Source organism: Hemibagrus wyckioides, linkage group LG05, assembly GCF_019097595.1.
Source record: "Hemibagrus wyckioides isolate EC202008001 linkage group LG05, SWU_Hwy_1.0, whole genome shotgun sequence".
Taxonomy (NCBI): domain Eukaryota; kingdom Metazoa; phylum Chordata; class Actinopteri; order Siluriformes; family Bagridae; genus Hemibagrus; species Hemibagrus wyckioides.
Genome location: NC_080714.1, coordinates 17,820,277 through 17,839,381, shown reverse-complemented (window position 1 = coordinate 17,839,381; position 19,105 = coordinate 17,820,277). Strand labels below are relative to the sequence as shown.

The window sequence follows — 19,105 nt, the reverse complement described above, 5'->3', positions numbered from 1 at the left end:
TATAACATATTGGGAGGGGTATCGATCCCCAGGGCATGGAGACTCAGATACATTTACACAAATAATAAAAACTCTTCTGTGCTCATCCCAGGACTCTTATTCACAATATACTCATTTTCTTCAACTCTCCTAGTACTGATTGCTTTTATTCTTCTACAGTGTTAGACTGTAATGCTGTCACGTAGGGGATGATCCATTTTAAATCAGTTTCATTTCAAGGTTTTTTTTTATATATACACTATATTGCCAAAAGTATTCGCTCACCTGCCTTGACTCGCATATGAACTTAAGTGACATCCCATTCCTAATCCATAGGGTTCAATATGACGTCGGTCCACCCTTTGCAGCTATAACAGCTTCAACTCTTCTGGGAAGGCTGTCCACAAGGTTTAGGAGTGTGTTTATGGGAATTTTTGACCATTCTTCCAGAAGCACATTTGTGAGGTCACACACTGATGTTGGACGAGAAGGCCTGGCTCTCAGTCTCCGCTCTAATTCATCCCAAAGGTGTTCTATCGGGTTGAGGTCAGGACTCTGTGCAGGCCAGTCAAGTTCATCCACACCAGACTCTGTCATCCATGTCTTTATGGACCTTGCTTTGGTCACTGGTGCACAGTCATGTTGGAAGAGGAAGGGGCCAGCTCCAAACTGTTCCCACAAAGTTGGGAGCATGGAATTGCCCAAAATGTCTTGGTATGCTGAAGCATTCAGAGTTCCTTTCACTGGAACTAAGGGGCCAAGCCCAGCTCCTGAAAAACAACCCCACACCATAATCCCCCCTCCACCAAACTTTACACTTGGCACAATGCAGTCAGACAAGTACCGTTCTCCTGGCAACCGCCAAACCCAGACTCGTCCATCAGATTGCCAGATGAAGAAGCGCGATTCGTCACTCCAGAGAACGCGTCTCCACTGCTCTAGAGTCCAGTGGCGGCGTGCTTTACACCACTGCATCCGACGCTTTGCATTGCACTTGGTGATGTATGGCTTGGATGCAGCTGCTCGGCCATGGAAACCCATTCCATGAAGCTCTCTGCGCACTGTTCTTGAGCTAATCTGAAGGCCACATGAAGTTTGGAGGTCTGTAGCGATTGACTCTGCAGAAAGTTGGTGACCTCTTCGCACTATGCGCCTCAGCATCCGCTGACCCCGCTCCGTCAGTTTACGTGGCCTACCACTTCGTGGCTGAGTTGCTGTCGTTCCCAAACACTTCCATGTTCTTATAATACAGCTGACAGTTGACTGTGGAATATTTAGGAGCGAGGAAATTTCACGACTGGATTTGTTGCACAGGTGGCATCCTATCACAGTTCCACGCTGGAATTCACTGAGCTCCTGAGAGCGACCCATTCTTTCACAAATGTTTGTAAAAACAGTCTGCATGCCTAGGTGCTTGATTTTATACACCTGTGGCCATGGAAGTGATTGGATCACCTGATTCTGATTATTTGGATGGGTGAGCGAATACTTTTGGCAATAGTGTGTGTATGTATATGTATATGTATGTATGTAATATATATATATATATATATATATATATATAATTACATACATACATACATACATACATATATATATATATATATACATATATATACACATCTTGTTTTTTGACACTGTTGCCTCTACTTCTTCATTCGGGATCGACATATAAATCAACATCTGGATTTTCCACTAATTTGTAACAATGTTGTTGAAAGCTCAATACAATTAAAATCGAATTAAAGTTAAATGCATCAGAGACTTCCTAAAGTGGTTAACACAGTCAGATTAAAATCAAGTTTAAATGCATCTTGAGTGCATTTGCATGTGAAAGCCATATCCTGATATGATCCTTATACTCAAGATGCATGACGCAACAAACGTAGAAGGATTTAATTTTTAATAGTAAATCATGATGCCTGGATGCCATTTTGTTGCACTGAAAGGGGGAACTTGGTGTTTGTAGCAGTTTCTACACTGTATCTGGTTGGCATCTGATATCGCATGATGTCATGAAATCGAATATGGTCTGATGTCAGGAATTTCTGGCTCGAACACACGATGATGCATGACGCGACTGAGCTAAATGGGTTTTATGTACGTATAGTATTTTTTGCACTGCATCTGATTCACATTATGACAACATCATAATGTCATAATATTTAATATCATACAGTCTGATTTCCAGCATGATTGCTATGAGTCAAATCCAGTTAAAATTTCTAGACATGCAGCTAAGCTTGCCCTTAGAATTTCATTTGTGCTGCTTCTCAGAAATATATGAAAAGAATATGGGGGGGGCATAGAGGTGGTTTATTTTTCATATCTCTCTCTCTCTTTCTCGCTCTCTCTCGGTCTATTCTCTGCAGCAAACACATCCTAAAGATGACTGGATCTACTTTTAAAATTGCAAAATATGCTTTATAATAAGTAAAAGGAGCGGAATCCATGCTAAAATGGGAAATATGAATTAATGTACTGCAAGGGTTTCCAAATCCTACACAATGTGTGTTTCAAGCTAAACCTTCGCTCAGTTTCTGTATGCCTTCATCTATCATAGAAGAATGCCTTTAACCTGGAACATGTGTTGTGCAGGTGCACCCTGACCGTCACCCTGGAGCAGGCCATGAACCTGGCCAGAAACCACGGCCTAATGCCTCGCTGCTTCATGCAGACTATGGACATTTTGCGCAAACAGGTATGACACTACACTATATACTGTATACTCTATTATATATATATTTCACTCTGCTGCTTTATACTGTACTGATTAATGCAGGTGATACAGGCTGAGATTAGCCATTTCGGTTTTTTGGAATACTCGTGTAATGTAGATTAACATGTTCATCCGCAGGGCACCAGAGTCGAAATCTCGGCCAAAAACCTCAGAGTGAGGGACGAGATGCCAGCCTTCGCACCAAGGTATCAGATATTCCACTTGTAGCCACATGTAATTCGTTTTCTTTCCCCCCATGAATACTCTTTGCAGAGCTTCCAACGTGTACAGTTTATCTGTAGCAGTTATGATATTTGACCCTGGCTTTGGTCATACAGCAGACACCTGAAAACTAGGCTTTTCTGCTTACTCAGCTTAAAGCTGACGATCATGAATAAATATCAGCAGTCTGAAAAAAAGATCAGAACAAATCACCCTTCAGATGATCTAGGTGAACTTTTTTTGAATTTGTGAGCCATGATCTTGAGACAGTAGGGAACAAAAACACGTTTCTGAATTTTTAAGTGAGTTGTTCATAATCCATCCAAGATTTTGCGAGCCCAAAATCAAGCCACATCTACAATATTCAGAGGAATATTTACCATGGGATTTCCTCAGATTTGGTCCAAGACACATCGTGTGATATCGTTACAGCACACATTCAGCTAAAGCCTTCGTCAATGTGAACAAATTTTAAATAACAATCTGCCGCAAAATCAAGTGAAAATAACAAAAAGGAATTCTGTGAAATCCTGGAGGCACTGAATGGCAGGATATATAATTTGATTTGTTTGATGATTACCTTTCATGTCAGTAATAACAAAGCTTAAATATCAGTTTTTTCAAAAATATTAGCATTTCTGCTGTTAGCATGGAGCTGTCCTTTCCACCCAAAGACTCTAGTTTTATATTGATCAAGTTCTCTTATATTCTCTCTGCCTGCAGGGATTGTCTTGTTGACAAGACAGCTCTGTTTTTGACATGGAGTAAATATGATTAGAAGTATAAAGCTGAAGTCAATTGTTTTGCTTGTTCCAGACTCTTCAAGCTGTGTCTCCCACCTTCTGATGGCGATCTCTGAGTTTCTCGCCGCAGCCTCTCGAATGCTCACTTGAAATATTAAGCAAAAGACTTGTTAAAGAGGTCACTCAGCCTTTGCCAGACGTTTCCGTTGTACCACACCTCGGCTCGGAGAGGATTTCTACAGCACACTGACTGAGGCGAACACAACAGCCGGCATGGGAATATTCTAGTCACTGCGCTGCCGTCGGCTAGCAGAGACTTCTCCTCTTAACATATTCGTTTCTTGCCACTGATCGGTGCCGTTCCTAAGACTACGGATCTTTTTTTGTAACCGAGTTACTAAACTACCTGTAACTAGACTGTGTTCCTCACTTTGCCTTGGACTGCAGCGTTGGTGAGCTCCCCGGTTCCGTCTCTAGCTGGCGAGGTTAGCGCCTCTTCCACTGCCTCAGACGTGGTGATTATGTGCAATTACTGTAGCTTAGCATGTGCATTCCTGCACTATTCCTTTCCAAGAGTATTCTTCAAAAGAAGTGTTTTTATTTTCCTCACTTCAGGTCTTATAAATTACTGAAAGCATTCCACTGACAGTATTATATGGACCAAGCTGACACTGTTTAAGCTCTTTTAGTTTATTTGTGTATATATATATATATATATATATATATATATATATATATATATATATATATATATATATATATATATATATATATATATTATAAAACTGCTTTTAAAATATTTTATTTTATGTTACAGTGTGTGTCAGAGTTCAGTAATCTCTCCAGGATGAAAGATCATTTTGGCAAAAGCTTAATAAAGTTACTCAGTTAATCATTTGACATCTACGGATACTAAGCGCTCAAGATTTTTACTAATCAGATCAGAGAAAGCGAAGAAGTTTCTTTGTTTTTGTGTCTGGTTTTGGCACTTTTTAATCTCTGGGTGTTGCAGTATAGAACTCTTCTAGAGCGTAGCCTGAGTGTTTTGAGAAGCACAATAAAAAATATTCAAATTATTCAACAGTGTTTGCTAAAGTACTGTACAAAACAAAGGGATCATTGAAGGATGCTTAGATAGACTGAATTTTATTTTATTGAATTTCCTTTGTGTGTGTGTGAATGTATAAACATAGCATGGGGATGGTCATGCTATAATTTAAATTGAATTATTAATGTTAAAACAAACCAATATGGAAGTGTACATCTTTCATTTTGTATACATGCTGTATATGTGAATAGAATCCTTGTTGTGTATTTCCACTTACATTGTTTTCAGTATTTAAATGGCTAACCATGTCCATGTGGTCAGTAGAGATTCACAGACAGTTTGTAAAACCCATAAGGGTCGTGATTCTTGACTGAGGAGAAAAATTGACCTAACATTACTCTAACATTTCGGTTCCTCAAAGCAAGCTCAATAGTTATTTATTGATGAGTCTATAATAAACTGAGCATATGTTATATTTAAAAAAAAAAAATACTTACAGAACAGTATATTAATGTGTTTTAACGACATTTTCTTTTCTGGAAAGCCACCGTCCCCTGACACAAACCCATACGACAGATATGTCTTATTTTTTTTGTCACATAGCCGACAAAACACTGTGACAAAGGTGTTCGATGTTATGCAATGCTGAGTTTTTGACATTCACAGTGCCTTGTGGATAGGAAAAAAAAATTGGACATCCATTTTTAACCTCCCTCATGTGTATATGTGCAGCAGATCTTCAGCTGGAGCTGGAAGTGGCTGTGTGGAGCTTAGTGTGGAGGCTGTTTATTTCAGGCTGAGCTTGCTTTGAAGAATCCACAATAGCATGCTGTAATTTTAAGTATTTGAGTATATAAGTGTTGTCCAGCCCCAGCTGGATGTTCCTGCATCATGTTTGGAATTAGCTGAGAAATTGAATCATGTATGTAAGAGCAGGGAAAACATGAAAAACGTTCATGTGTCTTATTCCCAAGCTTTGGAATGGGAATCTCTTGGTCAGTAAAAAAAAACAATGCCTTGTATAAAATAAGCTTAAATATTTAATGTTGATGCTCTTTAACTTGTAATATCTGTGGATGTTTGAATGTACTGATAAGAGTTTTTTTTTTTTTTTTTTAAATCAATGTGATAATCACATCGGTCTATAATGTCAGCTCATTAACAGTCTATTAAAATCAGACAGGTTTGAGTTAATATGTCGTTGTCACACTGCCGGCTGATGTGTGTGATCACCTCCACCTACAGAAATACTGTCAACAGGCATGGATCAAATGTTTTTTACTTCAGCCCAATGTTCTGTCAAAGCAGTATGGAAATTAAACTCTCGTGGTTAATCAGTATTGCATAATGAAGCTTCGTGGTGTTGCATAGTAAGACATTTTGCCTTGTCAAATGACATGGTTCAGTCAGTTGCTCCAGTTTTTTACCTGTTATCGAGCAAACGTAAAAGTGCAAGGATGTCATCACAGTACTCGTTTTGTCAAGAGATGAGTGATTTTTCATTCACTGTGTTTATACACAACACAAGTGCCAGAGCTTGTCCTCAAATGGCTAGAATGCCTACAGGTTTTAATTTCAACCAAGCAGGAGCTCACTGATGCAACCTATTAGCTGTATGAGGATCTAAACTACAACAATGAAACTCACAATCTAATCTTTTCTTTCATGCTTTTGTTTATTAGTTATAGCAAACATTGCTCAAGCTATGAAAAACCTTTTTTTTGAAAATTTAAACAAATTAAACAAACCACATTAAAAACTAGCATGCATTCACCCCCTGCCACATCCTCTACATCACTGAGTGACTCTGACTCAGTGGAAAATGAGGCGCATGACAAAAAAAAAAAGCACTGAGTATTCCTAAATTATAAATCTGGGTGAAAAAAAATGTCGAGTGAGAAGATCCTGGGGTCGCAGAGGTTTAGGAACTCCTGACCTATAGCAATGAATGAAGCCTTATTGTTTGCGGCCTCTGCTTGGTTAGAATATGCGACAAAACGGACAAAAACTGTTTTTTCTAGATACGGATTTTCTCTAAAGCCTCCCTTTTCTTCCACTAGTTTGGAAACAAGTTGCACTTTTCCTGATTGGGAATGTTTAAAAAGTCAGAAATCTCTTTGCTCATTAAAACAAAAGCTTGACGTTCATCCTTTAGCGTGCGTTGGCTTGTGAGCTTTAACTATTAGGATTTATTATGCCCTAATTATATCAGCATCTGCTCAGCTACTTTGGTAAAGTATAGTCACTTTTTCCTGTAAATATAATTAGCTTTTTTTTATTTGAGTGACACCAGCGATTTCAGCCCTCATTAACTAAATACCCAAGGCCAAGAAAGTTTCTCTTATCTCATCTGAGATTCAGTGCTTGCTTTTAATCCTTGATAAAACAAACAGCTTACTGTATTCAAATTCTTTCTTTTTTTTGGTCCATTTTTAATGATCAAACTTAGAATCAGTCAGCCTTGAGTGTATTTCAGTCCTCTGCACATCTGCCAATGTAGTGACAATAACACCGTGTGCCAAAGTTAAGAACTTATTCATGTTTTTATTGTATTCCCTGAATCTTTATAAAGCAATAATTATACCGTTAATATTATATAATGCTACTTATCTAATTAAGCTGTACATCACAAATAAGCTTTATTACTAGGTCCAGCTTGTTTCTTGACATGCTTTCTCGATGTATAGATATATAACCATGTTTCTATAGTTTGTAAGTTTTTCTACATTTCTACCCCCTAGTCTACAGTTTTATTCACTCCTGAAATTCAGCTACAGATTGAATGGAGTGGAATATAATCTTTGCTATCATCCTTTATTTGAAATATTACTACAGGAATTGATTTTGGAGTTTCAAACTGAATTAAAGGTCCTGCTTTAATGTCCTCACAGACTAATTTTGCGATTTGTCCCTGGAAACTTGACAGGGCATTTTTTAGATTAGCCTGGCAGTCGTGCAGGAGGTGCAGAGGAGTGCAACGTTAGAACTATTGCTAAACAAGTGCAAAGTCATCAGCGCTGACTTGAAGCCCATTAATTACCATTAAAATACCAAAGACAGTCAATATAGCTCTGGGCCAAGTAGCTCTAAAGAAACTATCCTGTGGCCTTATCAGCAGCACTTGTTTATTAGACTTTAGATTCCAGTTTTTGTTGTATGAGCTGCACACACCTCCACAGTATGTTAAGCTTAAGCACTGAATATTTTCTATACTCTGAGTAAGATGTAGGTAGATACATAACCTTATGTCTTTCTCTGCTAAAAAAGAACTAGAGACATTATATCACCCTGTTCCATTTTCAGTCTGAACCCCAGCAGTAGGTTTTGTTTATGTCCTGATAAACCATGCTTTTACTCCTACTCAGGTGCAGCTCTTTTATCTATTTTTCTTACACAGTGTCTGCTTCCATTATTCAATTAGATCTAATCGTGTGTCTAATTTTAAAATAAAAACAACTCTTTCTACATTATGTTAAGTCATTTTTTAATACGATTTTTCCCCCCAACCTAATCACAGGGTTATGATGCTGAGGTGCACAAGCTCCTGCTCCTGTCTAAGGCTCACTAGATTTAATCCTATGCAGGGGCGTAATTTCCACTGGGGACAGCACTTTTCAAAATCCCGTTTTTGTCCCCCCCACTTTCAAATTCGTTTGTTAGGATTTTTTAATTGCCACGGAGGAGCAGGACCGAGCAGGACACAGAGAGTCTGCCTGTGTCGATGCCCTCGTCCGCGTCCACTCTGACAGGTGTAATGCACAGGTATCGCAGTTGCGGATCAGGATAATCATATTTACTGTCTACACCCGCTGATGTTAGCCTGACGTTGACTGAGCTTATGTTAACGTACGCTGTTGTTGCTAGGTAACTTCCTATTGTTAAGCTAAATATTTAATGTAGATTAGAACATTCTGTGTAGCATGAAAATGAGTTTAATGGATGCTAGTTTAATGTTAGACTCAGTATGATCATAACTCAGTGGTTTTCACGTCAGAGGACAGACATGGGGTTGAATGGATAGATGGAGGGCAATGAAAAATGAAAAGATTTCTTTATATTAAAGTACAGTTTTTTAATGTTTGTGAGATTGTGTGACAATCTTGCATCCTGTGTACCAAATAAGTAGTGTATCTATTGTGTTATCAGTTTTCCCATCCTTCTGGATTAACAAAAGTTATGATTACAGATCGTTACTTCCTACCCTGCTATGCTTTTATGAACTGTGTGTGTTGAAGCACTATTGTGTAATATCAGTTGCAGATAGACAGCAGCAACATTAATATGTAATTATATAAAAATGTTGATGATTAATAATTGTCTTTCATGCAGAAACAACCACCCTTAGTTAATGAACAAATTAAACTATTTATATTCCTGGTGCTAATTTTCTGTGCAGCACAAATACCTAAAGTAGATAGATCATTTTTATGCATCCAGTACTGTATTATAGCAGGGTAGGAAGTAACCATCTGTAATCCAAAAGGATGGGAAAACTGATAACACAATAGATACACTACTTATTTGGTACACAGGATACAAGATCATTACTTCCTACCCTGCTATAATACAGTGTTGGATGCATAAAAATGAAATGTGTGAAATATAAGTTTGTTTAACAGTGGAAATTGAGTCTCACATTATTTCAGTTTTATTATGTTTATGTTTTGATTGATTCATTCAGCAAATCTAGGCTGAAGCCTTACTGAGAAGAGGTGAGTGTTGTTGAGTGCTCCCATTAAAAGGTTGTTAAAACATGCAAAAAATGTTAAATGATAGTTCAGATCTTTCTTTGTACCGCCTATTTTATTACATATGCATTCATATAAAAGATATACAACTAATACAATTTTCCAAAAATAAGATGACAGAAAAATATATTAGAACTATATACAATTGCCAAAGCCTTGATGGAATAGTAGAAAGAGAGAAAGAAGAAAGACAAATAGATACTCAATAACAGGGTAAATATAGTTGTATTCAATCATTGAATTCAAATTCAATTCAAAACATTCTTATGTGGTCTCTCATGTGGTCCATTGTTATTTTTCTGTCTCATTTGAAGGTGTGCATGTAGCAGCCAGGTCAATCAAAGTTGCAGTACTGATATTTCATTTCATTTCTCACCTCTCTGCTGAGAGTGAAATAAATGTCCTCTTCTGGTTGGCAAAGCTGCAGTGGTCCGTACTTCATTCACGTCATCACTGGTGGGCTCCTCTATCTCCTCTTTTTCCTGCTCCTGTTGCTCTCGCTCTGAAGCCAGACTGGCCTCCAGCTGTTCAACACGGTTCTGCAGTTGCTCTTGGTCTCTCAGTAAGCTCTCTCTCTCCAGTACGTTAATCTTCTCCCATTCCTCAAAGCGCATTATGGAGTCCTCGAACATGGTGTCGTTCTGGAGGATAGCAGTAATGGTTTCCTCTATCTCCTCTTTTTCTTGCTCCTGTTGCTCCTGCTCCGAAGCCAGACTGGCCTCCAGCTGATCAACACGTTTCTGCAGTTGCACTCGGTCTCTCAGCAAGCTCTCTCTTTCCAGTACATTATTCTTCTCCCATTCCTCAAAGCTCTTTATGGGATCCTGGAGCCTGGTGTCATTCTGGAGGAGAGCAGTAGTATTCTCCTCTATCTCCTCTTTTTCCTGCTCCTGTTGCTCTCGCTCTGAAGTCAGAGTGGCCTCCAGCTGATCAACACATGTCTGCAGTTGTTCTCTGTCTCTCAGCAAGCTCTCTCTCTCCAGTACGTTAATCTTCTCCCGTTCCTCAAAGCGCTTTATGGGATCCTCGAGCATGGTGATGTTCTGGAGGATAGAAGCAGTGGTCTCCTCTATCTCCTCTTTTTCTTGCTCCTGTTGCTCTCTCTCCAAAGTCAGACTGGCCTCTAGCTGTGCAATACATGTCTGCAGTTGCTCTTGGTCTCTCAGCAAGCTCTCTCTTGCCAGTACGTTATTGTTCTCCCATTCCTCAAAGAGCTTTATAGAATCCTCGAGCCTGGTGATGTTCTGGAGGAGAGCAGTAGTATTCTCCTCTATCTCCTCTTTTTCTTGCTCCTGTTGCTCTCGCTCGGAAGTCAGAGTGGCCTCCAGCTGATCAACATGTTTCTGCAGTTGCTCTCGGTCTCTCAGCAAGCTCTCTCTCTCCAGTACATTATTCTTCTCCCATTCCTCAAACCGCTTTATGGAATCCTCAAGCCTGGTGTCATTCTGGAGGAGAACAGTAGTATTCTTCTCTATCTTCTCTTTTCCCGGCTCCTGTTGCTCTCACTCTGAAGTCAGAGTGGCCTCCAGCTGATCAACATGTTTCTGCAGTTGCTCTCTGTCTCTCAGCAAGCTCTCTCTCTCCAGTACGTTAATCTTCTCCCGTTTCTCAAAGCGCTTTATGGAATCCTCAAGCCTGGTGTCGTTACGGAGGAGAGCAGTAATGGTCTCCTCTATCTCCTTTTTTTTCTCTCTCTCCAGATCTTTAGTCTTTTCCCGTTCCTCAAGGAGATTCAGGGAAGCCTCGAACCTGATGATAACCCACACATGTTCTCGGCCTGGGGGTGTGAGGGTCAGAGGTGAGTGACCCGGCATGCTCTCTCACCACACATGCGCAGAGTATGTGCAGAGTATTTTTTTTATTCTTCCAAGCTTTTCTTATTTTTTTCTACACTCCTCTGCCATTTTGTTTGTCGTGAGAAAAAAGCGAAATTATAGTCTTTAAGTAAAAAAATAATAAATGAAAATAGTTTTTCAAAAAAAGCGAATGATTGTGTTGTGAGCTGGATGCCGTTGTTTCTGAGGCTGGAATGGAAGCGTTGTCTCTCCGGCATGGCGTCAGGTGTGTGTACCGGAGAGAGTGGAGCACAGATTGAGGAGTTGATGGAGGAATTGGGAGAGCAGGTCGGCTGTGTGAATATCTACTAGGCTTCCTTAATGCCTGTGAAACTTCGTACTGTTTCTTTTTCTTGTCTAGACCTATTTTATGTTGCTTAATGAACCCAAGATGGCACAGGGAGCGGAGCGTGAGACAAATAAAAGCCGTTGCTAAGCTACACTGTTAACACCAACACATTTAGCATCAATAGTTTTACTATTTAGTGCATGATTTATACACCTGAGATCATAGGTTTATATACGCCTTGTAGTATCTGCAAAAATGTGGTATTATTATTATTATTTAAAAAAACAGCGTTTTGTTTTAGTCCTGACTCGATTAAGCTATATTGCATCTTTACATAGACACAGTAATAAATGTATTTACACAAATGAACCAGTTCAGAGGTTTAAACACACTCAATTCTTAACATTGTGTGCTATTAACGACTGTTTTCATGTTTTGTGATGGTTGTTCGCGGCTCCTTAGTTGGTCCTGAGCCGCTGTTCTTCACACAAATCCTCCAGGTCCTGCATCTCGGACTGCTTTCCATCAGCAGCTGGATGATGTTCAAATTCATCTTTTCATCCTGAGGACATCTGGGGGACTCGTGCACAACTATTACACAAAGAGTCCAGATGTTTAATGATCCTCAAGAAGGTGCATTAAGAGCAAGGGGTGTGTGTGCAAACTTTTGAACAGGATGATTGGTGTAAATTGGTTTTATTTTGTCTTCTGGGAAACATGTAAATGTCTTGTGAAGGGTAGTACTAAAAGGAAAATAGGACCTTTAAATCAAGATAATAATCATTTACACCATCCTACAGATAATAATTTACACCATCCTGTTCAAAAGTTTGCACCCCCCTGGGCTCTTAATGTGGTGTAAATAATGTGCAGGACCTGGAGGAGTTTTACTGGCGGAAATGGCTTATTAAGGGCAGGACCAAATAAATAAACTGCAATAAAGAAAAAAATAATAATAAAAAATTAACATTTTACAACAAGCATATGTAAATGTATGAGCTCAACTGTATTATTTATCATGTGTTTGTCCTATTATCATTTTTAAATAGTAGTATTTTTTCGGATTTTTTCATTAATGATGCTTAATTTTGCAGAATTTCCGAATGATTTAATTTGTTGAGCCTTTATTAATGCAGCATTGTCCCTGCTTTTTTCCTTTGGTTATTGTTATTAATAATAATAATAATAATAATAATAATAATAATAATAATAATAAATTACCTTTAAAATAAAACCATAAATCAGATTAATAAATGTAAATTATTTATGTTAATTATTTGGTATTTGAACATTTCTATTTTTCTTTTCAGATTGCAATGTAGTTTTTTTCTGTCTAAATAATAAATAGTGTATTTGTCCTCAAGTTTGAATTTGCATATCTGTGATTTGTTTTAGCTTTAAAACACAGTACATATATATATATATATATATATATATATATATATATATATATATATATATACACACTACTCAAAAAGCAAACAGTGGTGGGTATACCACAACAAAAAATGTCAATGTCTCAATAATTTGTCATGTGCCCTTGACCATCGATTACAGCTTGACAACAACGTCTCATGCTGTTCACGAGTCGACTTATTGTCTGCTTAGGCATGGCATTCCACTCTTCTTGAAGGGCAGCCCTCAGGTCATTGAGGTTCTGGGGTGCAGGGTTACGAGCCTCTACACGGCGACTCAGCTGATCCCATAGGTTTTCTATGGGATTCAGGTCTGGAGAAAGTGCAGGCCACTCCATTTGAGGTACCCCAGCCTCCAGCCGCTGTTCCCTAATGATGTGGCCTCAATGAGCTGGAGCATTGTCGTCCGTGAAGATGAAATTAGGCCTGTGTTGTTCATGCAGGGGCACAATGACTGGATTAATGATGTTATTCAGGTAGTACTGGCTTGTCACTGTACCATTCACAAGATGTAGGGCAGTTCTGTATTGAGTAGACACACCTGCCCAGACTGTAACACCACCACCACCAAAGGCTCGTCTGGTGACAACAGTGGCTGATGCATAGCGCTCTCCTTGAAGTCTCCAACATCGTTGGCGGCCATCATTTCTGCTCAACATGAAACGACTTTTATCAGAGAACAGCACTGAGGCCCACTGGTTCCTCGTCCAGCATAACGATGATGCCTGTGCCTGGTGGTGTGGTCAGGTACCCTTGCAGGTCATCTAGCACGCAGACCACGCTGATGTAAACGGTTTTGAATGGTCTGACGTGACACTTGGGTGCCTCTCACCTCCCTTAAATGTGTCTGGAGTTGAGTGGCATTCATCATCCGGTTCCACAGGGCACTGTTCACAATGAAGCGGTCATCAACCTGGGATGTGGCCAAAGGATGTCCATTCTATGCCTTTCTGTGACTCTTCCAGTCTCTCTGTATCTCTGTCGCAACCTGCTGATGACACTCTGTGACACTCTAAGCTCAGTGGCCACTTCCCTCTGAGAACATCCTGTTTGAAGCCTCGCAATGGCGAGGTACTGTTGATCAACTGTTAGGTGTCATCTTGGTCTCATGATGTCAAAATGTGAACAGCATGATGAAGAGGACTGTTTAAATACCAATTCTAATTGAACCAGAATTAATTTATTGGTCGATTCATGGAGCAAACACCAGTTGTGATTTTTGCCGTTAAGCACCTTGTTAGAGAACAGCAAGTTATACAAAAAGTACTGAAACACTGAATAGTGTAGAGAAGGTCAAATTAAGTTCAACTGTAAAGGTTATAGTGCATTGTAGGTGCATCCTGAAATTTCACCCGAAAGCCGAATATCCTTAACTTTTTATGAGTAGTGTATATATAGCCATGTGAAAAAATTAGGACATCCCATGGAACATGAAAGCCTGTGTTTTTTTTTTTAACATAGCTAAGCATATGGGCATTTAATATTCATTTTAACAATATTGAAATATACTAAATAAATAAAACCAAAGGAAAGTCTTTTTTTAAATGATCTGTAAAATGTAATTTCCTGTGAGGAAAACATAAGGACACTCCCACATTTATTTGTACTTAAAATGGCTAAAATGACTTACAGGTGTATCATATCGGGTGCAAACGATTAGAACATTGTTCCAGAGCATTTTGAAGGAGGCGTGTCTTATTTAAACCTCAGACATTTAGCTTGGTTTGTTCTTAATTGTTGAAGTGAGAGGAATCACCACGATGAGATCCAAAGAGCTCTTTGAGGCCTTCAGAAAGAAGATTGTTGATGCTTATGAGTCTGGTAAGGGATATAAAATGATCTCAAAAGAATTTGTAATCAGCCATTCCACTGTCCAGAAAATCATTTACAACTGGAGAACATTTAAAACAACTGCCAACATGGCCAGGTCAGGGTGTCCAAGCAAAATTCACCCCAAGAGCAGACTGCAAGATGCTTAAAGACGTCTCTAAAGAGAGAGAGAGTACATACAAACACACACCCTCACACAGGGAAAGAGAGAAGTAACACATACTCACACAAACAGAAGTACATACACACACACACTCACATACACACAGACCAAGTTGTCACTGAAAAACTTCCTGTTGTTAATACAGAAGCTATATGTGAAAAACACACATTTCCCATCCAGCTGATCTTTTTTTGCACTTTGGAAAATCATATTCAGATCACTGACTCGATTCTACCTTCATAACTCAACTTGATTCATGAATATTTCATGATTTCACATTTCACAATATCACATTATTTCCAACCTCTCACACATCTTTATCTTCTTACTTTGAAAAATCAGTAACTGTCCTGATCAAGTTCGAACGTACGGCATGACATAATTTTTCTTTTTATAATTATACACTTAATCCGTAATAATCTGAATGATCTATTAATGTCTTTTATTTATGTTAGTTAATTATGCATTAATACCATATATGGAAATCTGTAGTAAATATTCACATACTGTATATTAAGAGGAATGATTACATCTATTTTATTCAGCTGTGTGTGTGTGTGTGTGTGTGTAAAATTTATTATTTTTTTTAAAAGACTTATTCATTCATGTATATCTTTAAGCGAGGAAGTCAGAGTTCTTTGCCTGATAAAAAAATCATAGTCTCAGTAGATTATTATAATTCTCTGGAATGGTTGCATGGATAAACGTTTATTTTAATGCATTTTATATGAAATTGAATTCCTTTTTTAAGTGAAACTGTGTCAATGTCTGTCACTCTGAATGATATTTTGTGTCGTGTGTGTGTGTGTGTGTGTTTTACCTGGCACATTATTGGGAGTCTTCTACTCATCTGATATATAAATGAACTGGAGGCACAAAGCCTTTATTATCACCATGCATACATTACAGTGGAATTCTTTTCTTTGCATATCCCAGCTGAGGAAGTTGGGGTCAGAGTGCAGGGGCAGCTATAATACAGCGCCCCTGGAGCAGAGTGGATTAAGGGCCTTGCTGAATTGCCCAACAGTGAAGCTTGGTGGTGCTTGGGCTTGAACCCCAAACTTCTGATCAACTACCCAGAGCCTTAACCACTTAAACCATCACTGCCCCTCCAAAACATTAATGCTAATGCTAATGCTAATGCTAATAATAATAATAATAATATTAAGAAGAAGAAGAAGAATTCATATAATAAAAACACAATAAAATAAACATTAACACAAAATTGTCCTTTGTTGTGTTTATATACACAGATCATAACATTATGAGCACTGAGAGGTGAAGTGAATAACACTTCACATAATGATCTCCTCATCATGACACCTATTAGTGGGTGGGATATATTATGCAGCAAGTGAACATTTTGTCCTCAAAGTTGATGTGTTAGAAGCAGCCTTCAAATTACCCAGATCTCAATCCAATCGAGCATCTGTGGGATGTGCTGGACAAATTAAGGCACCACCTCACAAGACTTAAAGGATCTGCTGTTAACATCTTGGTGCCAGACACCACAGCACGCCTTCAGGGATCTTGTGGAGTCCATGCCTCGACAGGTCAGGGCTGTTCTGGCAGCAAAACAGGGACCAACACAATATTAGGCAGGTGGTCATAATGTTATCCCCGATCGGTGTATATAGTGTGGGGTATGTAAGATAAGGGTGTAATGGTCAGGTGTCCACCGACTTCTGGCCATATAGCGTTTGTACAAAGGTTGCATAAAAGTAAATCAAGTGCAAAAATATGCAAATTGCTCTGGTGTCATTATAAAATCCACTGCCATTGGTTAGAAGGATTTCACACAAGAAGTAGCAAGGTTCTCAGGGACAACATTATCAAACCACACTCAAATGGAAAAGACTACAGAGCCATAGCAAATCCCTTAAACATTCCTGTCGCTGCAATTGGTGGGGGAATTGAAGAAGACAAATGGATCACAAGTGAATCACAATGCTGCAAAAGGCTTCTTTCTCTAGACATCCTTATGCTGTAACTGCCAGCTACAGCACTGCAATAAAGTAATTCCATTTAGCTTTATTTTGCATATTTATGCTAGTTGCAAAAAGCTAGCATATTGCCTGTACTTTCCACACAAGTCAAGTCAAGTGGGTTTTTATTGTCAGTCTATATATGCTATATACACTGATCAGGCATAACATTATGAGCACTGAGAGTTGAAGTGAATAACACTGATTATCTCCTCATCATGGCACCTGTTAGTGGGTGGGATATATTAGGCAGCAAGTGAAAATTTTGTCCTCAAAGTTGATGTGGAAGCGTAAGGTTTTGAGTGAGTTTGACAAGGTCCAAATTGTGATGGTTAGATGACTGGCTCAGAGGCTCTCCGAAACTGAACCTATTCCTAGTCTGAAGTGGTCAGTATCTTTCAAGAGAATCCTTTAAGTCCTGTAAGTATCCTTTAAGTCCTTTAAGTTGTGAGGTGGGGCCTCCATGGGCCAGGACTTAAAGGATCTGCTGCTAACATCTTGGGATCTAGTGGAGTCCATACCTCAATGGATCAGGGCTGTTTTGGCAGCAAAATGGGGACCAACACAATATTAGGCAGGTAGTCATAATGTTATTCCTGTTCTGTGTAGTTTGTATACATTGGAACAAAATGTAATATCTCTTGGACCATGGAGCAACAAATAACAGTATTCAAGAGTATATAAAGTGCAAATAATTCACAATAGTGTGATATGAGTGCAGGACAATAAATACACCAGACAATAGATAGACAGAATACATACTCACTCAGAAGTGATCAGTATCTGCACTCATGACTTGAGCAACACACATCTGGATCACCAGCTCTAAAGTGTAAGACCATGGTAGAGATTAGTGGTTCACCTCTTTATGTGTTCAAGGCCATAGAGATGAATGTAGAGCAGATCTAGACCTAAACAATGCTGCATAACTGCTATGAGGATTGCTCTATTCAATGTACAAGTATCCTGTCATGTGAAGAAGTTAGAAGGTTGTATTTATTTAATACACTGCATCATACGTGCATTACATGACTTTGTTGTGGGGTCAGTAGGTTTCAGTAAAAAATGGTAATAATTAGTAGATTAATGTTCTAAGGCCATGACATTTGCTGGTATGTTATTTTATAATTCTGCTATTTTAATTTTTTATTAATATCTTCATTATTGATTTGCTGGAAAAAACCCAAAACATTGTATTGTATTGTCTTTTCTTTTCCCTGTTACACCATCAGGTGGCCATTTAGAATCTAGTCATCCTTCATCTAGCAATACTCACTTATCAGTTTCCTCTTTAGTATTTTTAACGTGACTTGATTTCTACAGGATTAGCGTACACATTAATATATCAGTGCTATATTCTGGGTCAGTGAGGTACTGCCATAAAGGGAGACTGTCAAAAGATTGAGCTGAAGCAGCCAATTTTTGGTAGAGTGAGCGTGATCATGTCTACACACAAACATTGATGATTACAATGTACAGTAGATATTTATTTCAGATTCTCAGCTGAACTTAAAAAGATCAAACCAATCTGAACACTACACTAAATGTAAAGCAGCTTTTTGGTATTGAATAGATGGTCATTAGAAGCATACTTGCAGCAGATTGTGATATGCTACAGTGAATAGCCTCATGTGGATGCTCCAGTCAGAGACGTGCATTTCCCAAGAACTGCTGCTGTTACTGCAGTTCACCTGCTGTCATGCTGTACTCCAGGCCAGTGCTTCCCAAAGTGGTGCTAGAGGTCTGTGATATATATATATATATATATATATATATATATATATATATATATATTTCAATTTAGTTAAAGTGGTGAAAATCACCTCTTATGATTATCAAAGTTATTACATTTCCAATTGAGCTCTTAAAGTTATTCATCTATTTGACTGGTCTTTTGAACATTATGACTTTAATCCAAACCTCTAGAAATAATGGCAACATAGACCTGATATGTTTTGTTATTGGAAAGTTCTGTAATAAAAAGTTCAGCATCTCTAATAAATAGACAAAATTGTGCTGTACACATTTATTAAACATTCATTAAATACAGCTACAGTATAATGGGATATCTGTTGAATTTCTGGCTGGAAATCCCGATCATCTTACTCATCTTTGTGACCAACACAGTC

At 38.6% G+C, this 19,105-nt stretch overlaps 1 protein-coding gene across 1 annotated transcript in view; it reads left to right on the top strand.

Annotated features, from left to right (window-relative positions):
- Positions 1-6,051, top strand: part of prex1 (phosphatidylinositol-3,4,5-trisphosphate-dependent Rac exchange factor 1) — an 83,298-nt gene extending 77,247 nt beyond the window's left edge. Inside the window, exons 38-40 of the mRNA XM_058389611.1 lie at positions 2,578-2,680; positions 2,837-2,904; positions 3,737-6,051. Of these exons, the coding sequence (XP_058245594.1) occupies positions 2,578-2,680; positions 2,837-2,904; positions 3,737-3,779 (214 nt within the window). The 3' untranslated portion in view covers positions 3,780-6,051. The remainder of the gene's footprint in view (positions 1-2,577; positions 2,681-2,836; positions 2,905-3,736) is intronic.
- Positions 6,052-19,105: the final 13,054 nt, after the last annotated feature.